The 17,838-nt window shown below is 38.8% G+C and overlaps 1 protein-coding gene across 1 annotated transcript in view; it reads right to left on the minus strand.

Moving 5' to 3' along the window:
• The window catches only part of LOC103180383 (transcription elongation regulator 1-like protein), a 129,977-nt gene that overhangs the window by 17,295 nt on the left and 94,844 nt on the right, over window positions 1–17,838 (minus strand). The window contains exons 7-8 of the mRNA XM_007896196.1: window positions 9,513–9,602; window positions 8,902–9,020 (exon numbers count right to left, since the gene is read on the minus strand). Of these exons, the coding sequence (XP_007894387.1) occupies window positions 8,902–9,020; window positions 9,513–9,602 (209 nt within the window). The remainder of the gene's footprint in view (window positions 1–8,901; window positions 9,021–9,512; window positions 9,603–17,838) is intronic.

Below are 17,838 nucleotides of genomic sequence, written 5' to 3' on the forward strand. Positions count from 1 at the left end.
AAGACTGGTACATAGAGACAAGCAGAGAGCAAATACATGCTGCTTGTTTGGCTTGCTCATGGTGTCTTTATATGTGCATAGCATCTAATCATAAAAGCATTAAAAGTGATTGATTCACAGAAACAATTTATGATCAAGAGTTTATTGCCCCATACCGACTCCTGCAAAAATTAGTTCAGTTGCTTGCAATCCGACGATGCAGTGTTGGGGAAATGTTCCTAGTATCAGTTAATAATAGTACAGGATAATCATGGATATGTCCATTTCCCAACAATAGGCACTGCAATTTTGTTTGGCTGTTGTCAAAATTGAGCCAATGGTTGACCCCAACAGTACCATGCCTCAATGGACCAACTGTTGTATTAGCTAAAGTTACAAAAAAGGGAGTAATGTACAGAATTGATGAAACCGCTGATTTATACAATACAGGAACTCACTTTTCCACTGACATGAATAGACATGAACCCATCTTGACGCACATCTCTACTATTAACACTTCAAATAAATGCGTGAAATATCCAAGTAATTTTTTTCCTATTTTTGCAGGGTGTGAAGTCAAGCTGGTCTCTGATTGGAAATGAGGCCCAGATCTTTCTTTTCTTGGTGAGATTGTGCAACGAAAAATCTTTCAACCTGACCTATAGTTTCATTACCAACAAGAAATGTGAATCTATAGCAGCAAATATAAAAACAAACTAAGCAATGCAGTAATATGTGGGAACAGCTCATACTCCTAAAATCACAATTATTTACTGGTGTAAATGATTAATGAGGTTGTAGGTTTTACCCTGGTATAGAGGAAACTGCTTTAATCAATTCAATATCCGCTATTCCAGCACAAAATATGTTGAAATGATCATATTACCGTAATAATACTGGTAAAGCATTTGTAAAGCAATTACTGAGACTCTGGTTATAAACTTAACGGGACTTAAAAAGCATCATGTCTACGGATGCTTATGTATCTTTGTTGGCTAAGTGCGCTTGTAGACTTCACAAATTCCACAGCACATTCTAGAGAACTGATGACTATGAATTTTTCATATAACACATTCAAATGAATAACTGCGTGGTAATGAACAATTTTTAGCTGCTCACCCATAAATCTAAATCTTGTTACTTTTTTCAAATGTCCACGTAATTTACTATGGCGGCAGTTTCTTTGTTCCTTTGCTACATAAAAAATTGTGCTATTTAACTTTTTATGTCACACAATAAGATGGATTGCTCACCTGCAATGTAAAAGTTCTTGTTCACATAAAATTAACTTCCAGATACTGCAGAGTCTAAAATCAGCAAGTCCCACAATAGTTTTCAAGCACTTGGTTTCTTAAGACCAGCAAAACTTGGACTTGTATTATCCCACAAGTACTTTTAGCTATTTACAAAGACTTACCTAGATTGTACAGCACAGAAACAGGTAATTCAGCCCAACTAGTCCACACCGGTGTTTATACTCTTTTTAAATGCATCTTTTAAACAATAATGTTATTATTATCGTCCATGCTACCTACTTCACCATCGCTTAAGCAGTGAGTTCCACGTTCTCACGTCTCTTTGCGTGAAATAATTCTTCCTAAATCCTCTTTTAGAGAATTCCCAAATCGTTAACTTCCCAAGTCGTGGAGTCCTGTAGCTCAGTGGTTAGAGCACTCCCTTTGCAAGCGAGAGACCTGAGTTCAATCCCAGGCAGAGGGCGAAATCTTGGGCAAGTTTCCTTACTCCACATGCCTAATAATAATCCCTCCAAAACCAAAAACAATAATAAATTGGTCATTTTCAATCTACGACTGTTTGTGGGACACTGCTGTGCGCAATTGGCTGCCGCTTTCGCCCACAAATATACAGTCAATTCACTTTACAGTGTGTTCTGTGAAGCGCTTTGGGACATCCTCCCGACGTGAAAAGCGCTATATCAAATGCAAGGATTATTATTATTATTATTATACTGTGTTCCCTGATTTGAACACCCCAACAGGTGGGAACAGACTATTTAGGCTAACCTTATCGAACCCTTTTATAATCTGGAAGTGAAAAAAAGCCAAACCTATCCAGTCTATCCAGATGGACAAACAGGGTTGGAATGATTGACCAGGAAAGGAATTCAATGCTTGGACACAACCAGTTGTTGCAATGGGAAGAAGATGTTGGTTATTCTAAAACAATGCAATCAACTTAGTTTAAACCCCTTATTCATCCAAACCTGTTTGGTAATTTGCCATCAGTTCTTTTCAGTCTAATGAGAACAAAGTTTACCAGCACCAGCTTCTAGTGGAAAACACACATCATTTTTTGTTCCACTTGAAACAAAAAATAGCTCTATTCTTTGATTTATTGGAAAATCAGACGCATTATATGTGGGTAATATATTTGCAATGCCTAAAACGCTAGTCATGTTTAGCTGAACAGTTGTTGCATCTGTCAGTGTTTTTATAGTATCCACAAATTTACAACAGTGGGTAGCAGAACAGAAAGAATGGCCCACTGAAGTCACAAAGCAAATCTGCTGTTTAGGTAAAATGCACGAACAACTTTTCAATTTTAAAACTTGAGTCCCCTTTTTAAACATTGAGCTAGTAGGTTGCATCTGGAGCAATTAACCCAGGAAAACTTTACAGAGGCTCTCAAACAGTTTAGGGTTTTTTGGTGCACAATAGACATAATATTAATTCATTGAACTACCAATTCAGATTAAGTATTTAGAAGGACTGTAATCTAGGGAGCCAATTAACCTGAATGGCATAACAGCCCTTCCTTGCTCTGGGACATTTTATACTTGTTTTATCGTGTTTTCTGGCAAGCAGTTTTCACACTTTTCTTCCCTGAATTGCAGATGCAGTGTTGTAATTAACTGTTTCTCTGCTCAGGGCTCTATCTATCACCACTTGTTCCCAGTTGTTTTGAGACGCCTAACAGCAACTTTTATTGCAGACAAATTAACGCAAGATCTTTTGGTTTTCAAATCTTCATCCAAGAAGATAATAAAGCAAATATTGCATAGAGCTTTAGGTTACACTACTGACCTATAGATAAAGCCTAAGGTGTAGCCTGAAGTTTATTTCAATTGGCAATATTTTCCATTCTACTGCTCACTGGCATAAAACGAGCAGCTGAAGTTGAAAATCCTTCAAATTCCTTGCTGGCTGTTGGAAGTGGATTCACAGAGATTTCAACAAGATAACATTTCTCCCATTTCACATTGGACTGCAATAGCCTAAATGTTATCTTGTTTTAGTTAAGAGACTTTCTAATGTGTAATCACGTCAGCATGACTACTTGCCACAAAATCTATAGTCAGAAAGACGCTCCTTAATTGCTTATCACAATTCACAAGTTGTAAAAACCATTACCCATTCTATTCTTAAAGTATGACAAGACACACGAGTGGCAAACACTTTGGAACACATTCTATTAGTACAAGATGGATGTTCCATATTATCTATTTATATAGCCTCAATAACTATCCTAAACACCTACCATCACCTCTATGCAGTCAAAACTCTCATCCATGGCATTTTCAGGCTGAGGCCGGAGTCTGCTGAGTGGAGGCAGCGGACAGGTTGATATGGCATTCGCAGGTCACAAAGGTAGGAAGTGGCAAAGCCGTGAAAGATTTTGAAGGCGAGGACAAGGATTTTGAACTCTATCTTCTGAGGGATGGGAAGCCAGTGGAGCCGAGCGGGGGTGATCAGGTCACTGAACCTGGTGCAGGAGAGGACACGAGCTGCAGATTTCTGAATGATCTGCAGCTTGTGGAGGGAAGAGTTGGGAAAGCCGACAAGCAGGGAAGGGAGTTGGTGTAGTTGAGCCAATGAACTTTTAAAGGACTACAACAACAACAAAAAAATTACATATGTATAGCGCCTTTCACATCAGGAGGACGTCCCAAGGGCTGGACAGAGTTTTGGACCCGAGCTGGAGGTCGGGATCGGGGAGGGTGGAGGGCAGGGGGGAAGCAGGGAGATCAAAAGCACAGTCGAAGGGGAGGGTCTACCCGACTACTGCTAAACAAACACAGTACAATGTGTTCTAGAAATTTGCATTGTATGGGCATGTCCTTATAGCACCACCTTGCTAAGCGTAGTGCTGAAGCATGATCGATGCTTCTTAAACTTTCATTTATATGGCATCTTTGGTGGTAAATGGCTGCAAAAATATATTATTTCGCCACTAAATGCACAACGGATACTCAGCATAAATCATCAAAGCACATTGCACTGAAAATGCATTTCAATATTTTGTGCCATTACTCAAAGCCAGAGCTAGCATTTTATCCCTGAACTGTAGATGATTAACTTCTAACAGCACTGCTATAACCTACAAATCAAAGATCACAGCCAAAATAACCCCCACAAATTCAAATTCTAAAACACAATACATGGCGCACTGTTATTCAGTTCAAGAACAAAAGGCAATAGCATAAACCTGTAATATAACAACAACATTAAAAAAAACCTTTCACATTGGGAAGATGTCCCAAGGCGTTGGACAGACAGAGTTACGGACCCGAGCTGCGGATTGGGGTTGGGCAGGGTGGAGGTTAGCTGGGGAAACCAGGGAGATCGAAAGCACGGTCGAAGAGGAGGGTCTTGAGATGGGTCTTGAAGGTGGCAAGGGAGGGGGCAAGGTGGAGGAACTGCGGGATGGAGTTCCAGAGGATGGGGGCAGAGTGACGGAAGGCCCGCCCACCAATAATGGGCGACCAGGTGAGGACCAAGATCCTGGAGTCAAGAGTGGAGGCAGAGAGGTAGATTTGGTGTCATCCACATACAAGTGGAAGTTGACCCCATATCTGCGGATGATGTCACCAAGAGGAAGCATATAGATATTGAAAAGGGGACCAAGGACAAAGACCTGAGGAATACCACACAAGATGGTGCGGGGGCTAGAGAAGCCGTATATAAATATATATAATAAATAATATATATAAATATATAAACAGTAACCCTCCATCCCCAAATAATTTGAGAAATCACACAGTAGACTAGAATAATTTTTCATCTCCCTACACAATAGACATCATCCAGAATTTCCACCTTATAACATTAGTTCCTAATAGTGCTGAAATATGCCCCAAGGTGAAAAAAAAGCAGTAGGTTTCAATCACCTATTTTATTATATAATAATAATCCTTGCATTTGATATAGCAGATTATCACGTCTTCAAGACGTCTCAAAGCGCTTCACAGAATATACTGTAAAGTAAATTGACTATACATTTTGTGGGTGAAACGGGCAACCAGTTGTGCACAGCAGGGTCCCACAAACAATCATGGATTAAGTAAACAAATTATGATTATTATTACATTTTAAAACATTTGTGATATATTTTTTGAGGGATTGTTAACCCCGGAAAAGTTACATTTTAAATTATGTTACATAACAAAGTATTTCAAATGGAAGACTAGGTCACATCTTAAAATCTCAATATGTGTGCCATGTAATTCCTCTTGTTACACTCCTCACCGGTCTCCCTAGCTCCACTATTCAAAAGATCCAGCTCATTCAGAACTCTGCCACCCACATACTTACCTGGAACAAACTCCATACCTCCATCTCACCAGTTCTGGCCAACCTCTGCACTCCCCAATCCACCTGGTGCCTCCGCTCAACTGGCACTGGCCTCTTGCTCATCCCTTGCACCCTCCGACCCACCATCAGAGGTCACGCATTCAGCCATTACATTCTGAAACTCTGGAACACTCTCCCTCAATCTCTCCGCCTTGGCCCCTCTCTTCCCTTTTTCAAGACCCACCTGAAAACCTTCCTCTTCGACCGTGCTTATGGCCACCTCACTCCCCAGCCAGCCCCCCCCTCCCCCCCACCACCGGCTCAGAGTCAGACTCCGACACTGTCTGACTCCGACACTGTTAAGTGATCTGAGACACTACCCTGCATGGGGGCACTGTATAAGTGCAAATTGTTGTTATTATAATTACATGTAACTCTGTATGAGTATGTGATATTTGTTTGAAGTTATAGGCCTGGGTTTAACGGGTCCATCTGCCTTTCACTGGGCAAAACACCTCAGTCTAAATGGAGCATTACATAAGTTGTCCAATACCAGGAACAAACCTCATGACATTGCTCGGGTATTCTGATCAATAAGAAGTTAAAATGCCTTGCTCATTAACTTTACCCAAGTTGGCAGTGGTACCACAATGAGCTAGGGAAGCAAAAAAACATCATTCGAATTTTCTCCTGATTTGCAATCCAGTAACCCTCTACTGAGCAGCCTGTATGAATTTTGTCATAGCAGCCAGGTTTGGGCTCAGCTGCATTACCACTAGCAGCTGAATAGTATTCTGATACTCTCTGCCTAGGCTCTAATATTAAGAATTGCCACTTGAGTGAGGTACCAGAGGGCATCCGTTGTCAATGCAACCGTATCTCCAGCAGAATGCAGAGCCCCTGGAGAGGATGAGTGGAAAAATTGGAAAAAGGAATGAAACATTTAAAAATGACAACACTCAGTTAAGAGAAATGTCTTGCATTTGAGAGAGATAAAAGACCTAGAGGGGAAGCAACAAAGGTTCATTTGCTAGGTTACCTACAGATAAAAGATATATTTTACCGAGAAACAAGAACCCCTAAAGCTCAACAGATTTCCAATAAGTAAGAAAATCTGTAATATTTTGTGTTGCTTGAAGCACAGACTTTTCATATAATGCAGAAATGATATTTTCACGTGAAGACCTCGGGCCCAAAAATAAGACATTATTTTTCTGAGATATTATCTAACTTTACTTCACTGCATTTCATTTAGGCATAATATCACATCCGGTCACAGAAAACATTAATACACATTTTAATGTTATGTCACACGCTGGAGAATTTGCATCTAAAATGAAAACAAAATTCTGCAGCAAATATTCATTAGAACTGGCTGTAACATCAATCTATCCAACAGTTTAACATTCCCAACTGAATATGGCATTTGCAGCTATGATAGTCCTGCATCATATTTCTTGACATTATAACAGGGAGGTAAAAAAAAATTAGATTTTCTAATTTACATTGTATCCCTGCATTGTAATCCACAGAGGACTCAATCCTATTCTTCATCCAGTCATTAAGAAACAGGTTTAAAATTGTCAGTGAGTGTACCGTTTTGTACCTAAGCAACAGATATCCCCTAATAAAGAGGACTTCCCCCAGACAGTATTCTGGATAATATATTCAGCATCAAAGACTTAGAAGTTACAGCATTGAAGGAAGCAATGCAGCCCATTGATCTTAAATGGTGCTAGCTCATCTACTGTAGCTAACTTGTCTCATTTACTTCAATTCACTGTTCTTTCCCTGTACATCCGATATTCTTTCTATGCAAGTATTGTCATGAACTAGCAAAGCTGTGCGAGAAGATCACATTCATATTTTCTTGTAAAAGCCATTCTTCTACTAGCAAAATCTTCTAAACCTTCTCCTTCATACAACAATTGGCTTTTAACATCTTAGACAATTGAGGGGAAATTCAACCAGGTTCCTGTACCCAACTGCTAAGCAAAGATTTGTTGGATGGTGCGTGTGTTTTGTAATGAATTGCTGAAACACTGGTCCACGCCTTTAACACCTCAAAGCTGGACTATGGGAACTCTCTCCTCGCCGGCCTTCCCAGCACCTCCCTCCACAAGCTGCAGGTCATTCCGAACTCTGCAGCTCATGTACTGTCCCGCACCAGGCTTCGCCACCACATCACTCCCACCCTCGCTCGCCCCACTGGCTCCCCATCCCCCAAAGGATCGAATTCAAGATCCTCATCCTCACCTATAAGACCATTCACGGCCTTGCTCCCTCCTACCTCTCCGACCTACTATCCCCCTACCTACCTGCCCGTACCCTCCGTTCCTCTGGCTCCGGTCTGCTCCACATCCCCCGCCCTAACCGCCCTACCATCGATGGCTGGGCCTTCAGCCTCTCAGCCCCTAGGCTCTGGAACTCCATCCCCCAGTGCCTTTGTCGTGCTTCCTCCCTTTCCTCCTTCAAAGCTGGTCTCAAGACCTTTCTCTTCGACCGTGCCTTCAGCTCCCCTCTCGACTCTCTAACCCCTCCTCGCTCGCTCGCTCCCTCCCTTCCCTCCCCTCACCCTGACCATTTCCCCCTTGCTCGGGTCCTGACCCAACTGTCCAGCGCCTTGGGACGTCCTCCCGACGTGAAAGGCGCTCTATAAATGAAATCTTGTTGTTGTTGTACGCTGGGATCCAGCACAGGTTTACGGTGAACTATAATGACTCCATCATCTCTGTTCACAAATAAATAAATCACCGTTTGGGCAAGGGACCTTGGGAGCGTCTTGTGCCTATGGAACCATATTCCAGTAAAAGGATAAAGCAGTCAAATGACTTCAAGAAAGGAAGAGGGAGTGGGGGGACAGAATAGAGGCATTAAACTGGGGAGAGGGAAGAAAAACATCTATTGCCAACATGTTTTAGATTTTACATTCGCAGTTTTTGCTGCAGTCCTAACCCTCCCCTCTGAATATGTAACAATCTTCCAAAGGACTCCAGCACCTTATAGCCTACAGCAACACATTTTCAGTCAACTCTAACACTTCATGTATAATGAACAGAAAGGGAGAAAAAAAGATAAAAGGATTGAGGATCATTCACTTTGCAAGATACAAGAGAGATCTGACAAATAATTTTCTTACTCTTGCAAGAAAGGCACGACCAAGGTTATATCATTTGCTGTAGCTCACATCTATTGTACAATTTAAAGAGGCCACTGGATATATCAAACACAAGTCAAATGTGTTTCAAATGCAAGTTACAGTCAAATATGTTTCTCTGAATAAAGTTGAATTACCTTTAAAAGTTCCAAGATGCTGTCCGGTGTGAAGTGTGCAATATAAATGCAAGTTGTTGTTACCTTGCTCTGTCAACAGTGTATCTGAATACTATACCTGGGAGTGAGTTTGGATTCTTCTAGGAGTTTTCGAAATTCTTCTTTGGCCTGAAGTAGCTTGCTCTTTTTCTCTTTGCATTCTTCTTTAATTCTTGTTTTTATAAATTTTTCAAAGATCTTTAAGAAAAAAGTGGTACAATTCGATTTGAATGTCGAACAATTGTTCGCAATGTTCTACATATGAATTTGTTAATTTGTACTCCCGCTAAAATGATCATATATTAAATATGTATCATTCATAGAAATCAATTTGCAATTGAAGTATTACTTTCAAGGACAAAATATTATTATGTTTTAATAGCTTTAAAGGGTGATGGATATGTTAAAACATACAATATATACACAATACAACCTGCTTCTGTAAAGCACACTGTGCTTCAAGCTGCATAGCATGGCCATCTACATAGTTAGCAACACTATAAGATGTCTAAAGGACATTTAATAAGGCATGTTTATGATCTGTACATTATAGCTCAGGGTCCATTGATAGCTTATTTTTCAAATCCATCACTACTCATTGCATTATATCCTGTACAACCACTTCCCAGTATACAGTACTTGGATTCATTAAGCAGTCAATCACCATTAACTGAAAAGACTTGTTTTTACCTGTTTACGTTCCTCAGGGTTTAGAAACAAATAGCGAGGGTCAAAGACTATCTTGTGCAGCTCCTTTTCCCAAGTAGAAAATGCAGACACCTAAAAGCAAAAAAAAAACTTGTTTGTATATACTCAACAGTATTCTAATAATGTAATCTGCCTTTGTTTCAATTTGACTGAATGCATTCCTAACTTGGCTTCACAATATGGTATTTCAGAATGAAAGGCAGATTTAGCGAATATATTCATTCCATCAAAGACATTTCCTTTCTGCAAACAGGCATTGCTGGATTGCCAATAAACTCAAATATTTCACAGGTGGAATACCACCACCAATTTGGACATTCACTTTACATGAATGATAATATCTTGAAGGGTCTTTATGGAAATAGAGTGGAACCCTGACCATATGGGAATCAGGGAAGAGAGTTGAGTGGAACAGTGTCTGAAAGTTTGGCCATCAATGGTTGAATATATTTTACATATTATACCAACATTATTACAACATCTTACAATGGTATTCATAAAACTTTCATGGGAAACTGTCAACAATCCTAGTAGAGTGGTTTTAACAAGTTTGATGGTACAATCATTTCAAGTAAATGGAACTGTTATAACTTTTAGAACCATTCTGAGCAGTCCATTTACCAAATATATAGCTAAGAAGGCAATTCACCAAGCAGAATTGAGCAAAGAGGTATTCGTCATCCTCTAACTAAGACCATCAGACTTCTGTACAGTTGTTGTTGCTTAAGAATACTTCATGAAGGCCAGAACCAGGTTAACAGAATACAGTATGACACCTGGAGTACTTAAATCAACCATGTCAAGACTGGTTTCGCCACAGGCCATTATTCTGTGCTCCTCGAATCACTGGTGTCCTGAATTGGAATGTTTTATAGCACTATCCTGAATTCCCAGTTTTGCAATTTGGGAATAATCTATGTCTTCAAATAACATTTTGCATACCTTGTATGCCCCCTACCCCCACCAAATTTGAATAGCAAAACCATGTGCACATATTAATACCCTCCATTCTCCACACAGGAAGTCACTTTGAATTTTCTGCACCAAGGCCTGAATAAAAGTAATTGTCAGCCATAGACAACAACTGCCTTCTTTCCTTAAATAAATGTTATCCATTATGAGGAAGAGTGGCTTCCCTTTCTGACAATTCAATATTAAAATGATCTATAAAATGTACATTATTCAGTTTTAGTTTACTTTGAATGTTGTAGAAAAATTGCCCCAACAAATGTAGATAAGGTTGGCGATGGGGGTGGGGGACGGTCAAAGCATGGTATGTGATGCAAGACATTTCACCCTTTCGACTTTGTTCAAGTGGTAATCCCCTCCCAAAAGCAGTCACTGAGATGGGCACCTTTGATCCTATCAAGTATGGCTGTTGAGTTATGAGTTCAGGCTCAGTGAAATTTGAGCTTCCTTCAGCTTTTATCTGCAGCATTTTCCTCCCATCTGGGCATATTTCTTTCTTTTATTCACTAATGATTGTGTTGAGTATTTGCTACAAGACCAATTTATTGATTCACGTTGCCTTCTCCTCATTTAAGAATCGTAGGCAGGAATTGGGGCTTTTTGGCGGAAAATGAAGAAGTATCTCTTACTCACTAATCAAGCAGAGTTGTTGATGGTGCCTTGGTTAAAGGGGATAATTAAAGGGGATAAGAGCAATATTCATTTCTATGCATATCTTGTTGGTTTACTATTCGTTAACTTTACCTGTCGAGGGCAAGTATCCATAGCTTTGTGTAAATGTGTAGTATAATCAAAATCTTTACAAAGCTATGTAGCAGCAGACACTGCAAAAGGCTGACTTCATAATGATTTTATAGCAAATTGCCTCATCTCAAACTTTTCACCAACAAGAACCCCATTGTGTGGAAGGGAAACATTTGTACTATTTCTTCAGAATGGGGACTGTCAATTTCTGGTCTTGCAAATTAAAAGTGACAACACAGGGGATCCATTGTATAGAGAACAATTCTCCTGAGTATTAAGCAAATATATTGCAGCAAACTTTGAGCTGTAAAAATTCTTCATTCAAGCCAAACTGTATAAACTGACCTGCATTAATATTTAAATCCAGGTTTTGGGGATAGAGAAAAATATTGACTTGAAAAACAATATCAGTTATTGCAACAATTGTAATGGTTGCAGGTTATTTTTCCCTCTAGTACTGCCTTCACTGGCTCATTTACGCTGGACAAAAGTTGATGAATGTTGATTCTTTTTATTAAAAACAAGTGGCGGGGTGGGGGTCTAACAAATGGTGTACATTTACAAATCAAATGCAAGGATTATTATTTAGAAATTCCTAAAGTATTGAATATTAATTGTCAAGGTATACTGGAGAAGAACCCCACCCCATGATCAGGCGTGAAACTGAGACTCACAGGCAATTTCTGATCTCCAGCATTTGCTGGCTAGTTAGTGTCATTCCAACTTTTGCTAAGCAAAAAAACTGAATAAGCAGTTATCTCAAGCACTGGTAGGTGAATGATGCAATCTGCAAGTTGGATATGTGTCCCAGTTTCTTGGATGTCAGTATTGAGATAGAGCACCTTATCATACCCTTGAGACATCTCAAAGTGCTTCACATGATATACTGTAAAGTGGAGTGACTGTGTATTTTGCGGGCAAAACAAGGTAGCTAATTGCGCACAACAGCCATGGAGTAAGTGACCAATTTTATGAGGGGGATTGTTGGCCATGACACCGGGAGAAACTCCCTTATCTTTTTGAATAGTCCCACAGGATATAATTCAGCTCACCAGTTAGATGGGACCTCGGTTTAATATCTCATCAGAAGTATGGCATCTCCGACAATGCAACACCCCCCCGCCCCCAGCAGCACTGCATTGGAGTGTCAGCTTAGACTATGTGATTGTAAGTGGATCACATCAAAATACAGCGTTATAATAATAATAATCCTTGCATTTGATATTGTGGCTTATCACATCTTTGAGATGCTTCAAAGCACTTCAACGTGTTGTGTCGATAAGGTGTACGTTAAAACAATAGCTGTTTCCACTTGTTGGTGAGTCGAAAATGAGGGGACATAAATATAGGATAGCTGGTCATGGATCTAATAGGAGGTTTAGGAAGCATGTATTCATGCAGAGGGTGATGAGGATGTAGAATTCACTGCCAGAAGCTGCATTGAAGCAAAACAAAATACAGTTAAGAGGAAACTTGATGCATACATGAGGGAGAAAGGAAGACAGGGATATAGGAGAGGATATTAAGAGGGTTTGGGTGCTCATGCGGAGGAGAAACACTAGCATGGACTAGTTTGGTCAAATGGATCGTTTATAACATTCTGTGTATTTCTATGTAACTTGTAAGAGATGGCACCATGAAGCAAAGCTCTCTTTCATTTCCCCTTCCCTCCGACAAAGTCAAAAAGGTTTCCAAAGTATTTTCTTCATTAGGTAGATGCCTCTTAAGCAGAGAAACAAAATGATAAGTTATCAAAAAGCCTTTATCTAAAAAGGCATCACGTTTTCATGAATATAACTGATGTGAGTCTATCAGAGATCTCCTAATTAATTTTTATTAGAATATTCCATTTAATATTCTTAGAATATCTGATTTATTTTAATTGTATAACCCATTTAGTTTAATTGCTTAATTTGGAGAACGTATTTGAAAAATCAATGCTGCTTCATACAAAGACAGATTGGAACCAGCAGTGGCTGGGGAAGACCATTTGAGTCAATTGAGACTCGAGTTTTAGATTCAAACCACACGAGGATCAGATGGCACTGATATGGAAAATAATTTATGGTTATTGGGAACAATGTCCCCAGAGTGTCAGTGAAACAAATTCTTCAAATCGGTGGATCTATAGAACTGTTCGTGGAAATTAGTGGAATCAAATAGATATTCCCTAAGCCGACTGGAGAATAAAACACTGTCCCATTTGTCCAATAGGACAATCAAATAAGTGGGGTATCTTTTCCTCACAGCTGCTTAAATGGACAAACAGATCCATTGACCAGCACAGAAATCAATATTTCAAACACCTTGGTCTAGACCTATTGTGCTGATGTAGCATTTCAAAGCATCCAGAAAAAGCCAAATTCTTAATTATAAAGTCAGTTTCTGCAAGCTTTAAAACCGACTTCAAAGTTCAGACTGAATTCAATTTTTTTTTACCCAAATTCTGGACACTCTAAAATGCTGCACTGACAGAACACATCTAGATCCCAGTAAAATCTGCACTCCAATATTCCTTAAGTGGAGTCCTGTAGCGGATTGGTTAGAGCACTTGCTTTGCAAGCGAGCGGACCAGGGCTCGATTCCTAGGCAGGGCAAAATGTTAGGCAAGTTTCCTCTGTTCATATTGCAGTAAGTAGGAACCCAGTTGTTATGCAATTGGTGGATCCCCCGACCCCCCCCCAAAAAAATTATTTTGTCACTCAATCCACGACTGTTTGTGGGACACTGCTGTGTGCAATTGGCTGCCGTTTTTCACCCATTAAAAAATAGTCAATTCACTTCACAGTATATTCTGTGAAATGCTTTGAGACTTAATAATAATAATAATCCTTGCATTTGATATAGCGCTTTTCATGTCTTCTAGACATTCCAAAGCGCTTCACAGAATATACTGTAAAGTGAATTGACTGTATATTTGTGGGCGAACGCGGCAGCCAATTGCACACAGCAGTGTCCACAAACAGTCATGGATTGAAAATGACCAATTTATTATTATTGTTTTGTCTTTTTGGAGGGATTATTATTAGGCTGTGGAGTAAGGAAACTTGCCCAAGGTTTCGCTCTGCCTGGAATTGAACTCAGGTCTCTCACTTGCAAAGCGAGTGCTCTTACCACTGAGCTACAGGACTCCACAAGACTTCTCGAAGATGTGATAAGGTGCTTTATCAAATGCAAGGATTATTATTATTATATGTGCTAAAAGTTCCATACACTCTCTCTGTACATTCTCCACACTTAGTTTTTGAAAAAGCAAACACGTTGCTGAACTGTCCTTTTAATTAACAGTGCTGCCAAATATCTCCAATCTGAATTTATTACCAGGAATGGATCTTTTACACATTTGTTTTTTCAAACTTGTCCAGTGAAGCACATTATTATCAGAAATTCCAATGTGCACAACTACCTCTTATTCTGGGTTTCTTCACACTGCTATTTTGATCCATACAAAAATTCAGTTAACTGCATCAATCACTCCTGCTATTTCAATGGTGCTGAACAATGACGAGAATTTTATTATAATCTTCCCCTGTAACTACATTCACATATCCAGCATTCAACAGTAATAATTAAGGTCATGTTACGCATAATTAAACATACAGGTACCGAGGTCGAAAAATGCAGTATTCATAACCTGGGTGCACACAGGAGTTGGAGATGTATAATAGGCCAGTAACTAGATATGCACCATACCAAGCCACAGGAACACAGCCCCAAGACTATTACCTGTGATCATTTCAAAGTGGAGTCATTGCAAGTCAGCATAATGCATCTCTGATATGCAGCAAAATTCAAATTGTATAAATTTTTAGATATGATTTAGGCTTTAATGGTGCATTTAAACCATTAACAAAGCTTTATTGTCTGAAGCACCACATATTAAACCTAGTCTAATCCAATTCATGCCTTGCAGGGGAAACTGTATGCATTCCACAGTGGCTACAGGTAATTATACAGCAACCAAATTAAATGGTAGGCACCTGCCCTTGGAAAAAAATCAACTCTCCCAAATTTCGCTTCATTATAAAATATAAAGTAATATAAAAGGGAACAGCTATGAGATCTAAAATTGATACAATCAAAATCCCTAGCATTTCTGAGGCTTAACAAAATGAATCAAAGACATGATCAGGCATTATATCAAATGCAAGAATTATTATTATTATTTCCTGCTCCAGCTCTCTTGCCATCACTCACCGTGCTGCTGCCGTGCCATACATCACCTCACATGGTCAACTCTTCAACTAATGCAATTATCTGAACTAATTATACAGATATGAATGAAATTGACTAACTATCTTTCATACAATTAAGCGAATATGCAATAATCTGATATGCATCTGAACTAAGTGCAACACCATGCAAACAAAAAGCAAATTTTCCGTACTAAATTGCTACGCAATTGCAACGCAATGACATTAAATATGCAATTAGTCAATATGCGATTAAGCATGGTGAACTGTGTTTGCAAACTGGACTTTTTGTCTCAAATATAAATTCAGGTTTCTGAAATTTGGGAATTAACACCGGACAAATTCCAAGTCAACAAAGTTGAAAGAATAGCAAACAAGTACAAAACTGTTCACATTTTCTTTGTCGGATTGGTATTCTGGAAGAAGGCGAACAAATGGGCTGGAGGGAGTTCTTCCTCTCAACCAATTGTATGATTGTGTGAATCCTTCAGAAGTTTCTGAATTTAAACTGTGAGTCAGATTCAAGTGTCAACAAAAAAGGTTTGAAGAATCCTGCTTGTGAATAATAGCACCACTGACATTAGAAAATATTGCAAAAATATTGCAATGGTTGAAGATCAAATTTCAGATGCTCTTTTTATTAACTTTTAATCATATGGAATATTAATTTATATTTGGACAGAATACAAGTTGTCATTTTGATTGCTGAAAATCCTTCAAGCGAGCACAAATATTGTTGTAATGTCTAATGTGTTTGCATTTAAAATTGTTGACCTGGGTGAGATTATAGTCTTTGTAATGTCTTTTCACAAACACAAAATTGTTATTGTTATTATTATACTGGAACACACTTGCCTGACTTTGTTCTTTTAATTATCTGAAAACAAGGCTGTAACAAGACTGAAAACAGGACGTGGAGTCCTGTAGCTCAGTGGTTAGAGCACTCGCTTTGCAAGCGAGACACCTGAGTTCAATTCCAGGCAGGTCAGGGCGAAACCTTGGGCAAGTTTCCTTACTCCACACGCCTAATAATAATCCCTCCAAAAACCAAAAACAATAATAAATTGGTCATTTTCAATCTACGACTGTTTGCGGGACATTGCTGTGCGCAATTGGCTGCCGCGTTCGCCCACAAATATACAGCCAATTCACTTTACAGTCTATTCTGTGAAGCGCTTTGGGACGTCCTCCCGACGTGAAAAGCGCTATATCAAATGCAAGGATTATTATTATTATTATTATTAAATGATCAGGGTCAAACCAAGTTGCAATGAAAAGATTGTAGATGCATATTCCAACTGATATGAAATTGCAAATGGCAATCAGATTTTGAATAATTGGATATCAACGTAAAGCATTTTCGCATGGGTTTTTGGCCAATTTCATATGATTCATTTTGGATAACAAGTATTGTAATAACAATCTCTCCCACTATTAAAACAGAAATAGTGCACTGTATGCTGTACTTTTTGCAGCAATTTGCCATGGCAATAAACACCATGCAGTCCAACTCCTATTGTAACACAGGTCTGCTCATACCATACTATGGAAAAAAGGCTTATGTGAAAACTGAATAACAAAAATAACCTAAACTGATGGCAGCTGCCCCTCATTGTAGCCTCTTTCATCTATTTTGTTAAATAGAATATTGGATTATTTCAAAATTGGCTAATGGAAAGTAGAGATACTGAAGGCAGTGACTGAAGATTCTCAGCAGCCAGGACTTACCCTACACACAACGCTTCGTAACCTTTAGCAAATATGTTAATTTCAGTTTGCAGTTTTGGACTTTAATACTGCTCTTAAACAAATACCTGTTCAGCCAAATCATTAATAAATACAAATAAATCCTGGATAGTCGTACTATTGGGGCTGAATTTGATATACTGCCTTATCACATCTCGAAGACGTGATAAGGCGCTATATCAAAAGCGAGGATTATTAATATTACGCAGTTATCTGTGATGAACATTATCCTTAATGCAGTGTCCAGTAAACAAACCCACTCATAACCAATAAGCTATAAGGCACGTCATGTATCCCTCTTCGATTTCATTGCATAACATAAAGCAATAAGCACTAACACCATTCCTCACAAAGTTTGCAGCCAACTCTTTATTATGCTGGTATATTTTAAACAGCAGAATACTGACTTCAGTGCCTTAATGTTGTACAGTTTTACTTTATAGAAACCCTGAAAAAAAGTCACAAAAATAATATCTTTTGACTGTTGCACTAGATAAACAAAACTAAAGTCAACTGCATGATCAATATGAATACACAGTACAAAAGTAATAAAATATATTTAATCCAATTAAGTACAACTATTTTATTCATTTATTATGGAATGCATTTTATGTGAGTGTTTCAGATTTATTTCAGAAGAAAAAATATATAGATTT

Source organism: Callorhinchus milii, unplaced genomic scaffold (genome assembly GCF_018977255.1).
Source record: "Callorhinchus milii isolate IMCB2004 unplaced genomic scaffold, IMCB_Cmil_1.0 Scaffold7, whole genome shotgun sequence".
In the NCBI taxonomy this organism is placed as follows: domain Eukaryota; kingdom Metazoa; phylum Chordata; class Chondrichthyes; order Chimaeriformes; family Callorhinchidae; genus Callorhinchus; species Callorhinchus milii.